This window comes from Merops nubicus, unplaced genomic scaffold (genome assembly GCF_000691845.1).
Source record: "Merops nubicus isolate BGI_N331 unplaced genomic scaffold, ASM69184v1 scaffold23067, whole genome shotgun sequence".
Classification (NCBI taxonomy): Eukaryota; Metazoa; Chordata; class Aves; order Coraciiformes; family Meropidae; genus Merops; species Merops nubicus.
Genome location: NW_008619926.1, coordinates 38831 through 40051, shown reverse-complemented (window position 1 = coordinate 40051; position 1221 = coordinate 38831). Strand labels below are relative to the sequence as shown.

At 52.5% G+C, this 1221-nt stretch overlaps 1 protein-coding gene across 1 annotated transcript in view; it reads left to right on the top strand.

Annotated features, from left to right (window-relative positions):
- Window positions 1-980: 980 nt before the first annotated feature.
- The window catches only part of LOC103776470 (tubulin polymerization-promoting protein family member 3-like), an 811-nt gene continuing 570 nt past the window's right edge, over window positions 981-1221 (top strand). The window contains exon 1 of the mRNA XM_008943981.1: window positions 981-1150. Within this exon, the coding sequence (XP_008942229.1) occupies window positions 981-1150 (170 nt within the window). The remainder of the gene's footprint in view (window positions 1151-1221) is intronic.

The following is a 1221-nucleotide window of genomic DNA, read 5'->3' as shown; positions in this document are numbered from 1 at the left end:
AGGAATCAGCTGCTCACGTCATGGTGGGCAGTTCTGCAACCCAAGCAGTGGCTTTTGTGTTCTCAGGGATCCCTGATAACTGGCTGCAGTGGCCTAAGCTGATCGGTAGTGGAAAATTTACAAGTGTTGGGACTAGGATGAGCTAATTCAAAGAACACAGTTGAGGGGGTGATGTGTGCTGGGGAAAGATGGGCTCAACTTTTTGGTGACTGCTTGCAAGAAGGTCTGCGAGATTTAGGCACTTCTCTAAATCTGGGCTCTTGACCATCAAAAAACAGGCAAAGCATAAATCAGCTTACAAACGTAGGCATTTGTTATTCAGACAATCTAACTGAGACTTGTATTTCAAAAAAGTTCAGAATCACAGAATGTTAGGGGTTGGAAGGGACCTCTGGAGATCATGGAGTCCAACCCCCCTGCCAGAGCAGGACCATCTAGTCTAGGGCAGGTCACATAGGAACGCATCCAGACGGGCCTTAAACGTCTCCAAGGTAGGAGACTCCACAACCTCCTTGGGGAGCCTGCCCCAGGACTGGACCCAGCACTGATCCCTAGGGGACTCCACTAGTTGCAGGTCTCCAGCTGGACTCGGCACCGTTGATCACCACTCTTTGGGCTCTATTGAGTAGCCAGTTCTTGACCCACCTCACTGCCTGTTCCTCTAGCTCATATCTTCTGAGCTTGCTCAGGGGGATGTTATGGGGCTTTGGATGTCTAGTTCCTACATGCACTGCAGTCACTAATTCACTCCAGAGTCCTACCTCCACCACTCGTTGCCTTGCCTTGGTTTGCAACCCACCCCTGCCCTCATCCTGCTTGAATCTGTGTTCTGTGTCAATGCTTCTGTGGTCGTCATGGTTGTCCCGTGGGTGGTGCCCCTCGCTTTGATGGAAACGAGGTGCCTGGGACAGGAGTGTGTCCAGCAGCTGCAGATGATCCTCAGCACCCTCCTGCACACTTCTTTCTTCCACAGCAGCACGATGTCGGAGGTAGAACAAGCTTTCCGTAAATTTGCGGTATACGGTGACACATCTGCCAGCGGCAACGAGATGACAGGGAAGAACTTCTCCAAGATGTGCAAAGAGTGTGGGGTGATGGACGGGAAAGCTGTGACCAGCACCGACGTTGACATCGTATTCAGCAAAGTCAAGTAAGTGTTGCAGGGAAGCACGGCGGGCAGCACGGCTGGGCGGGAGGAGGGCGTGGCGAGAGGCAGGCAGG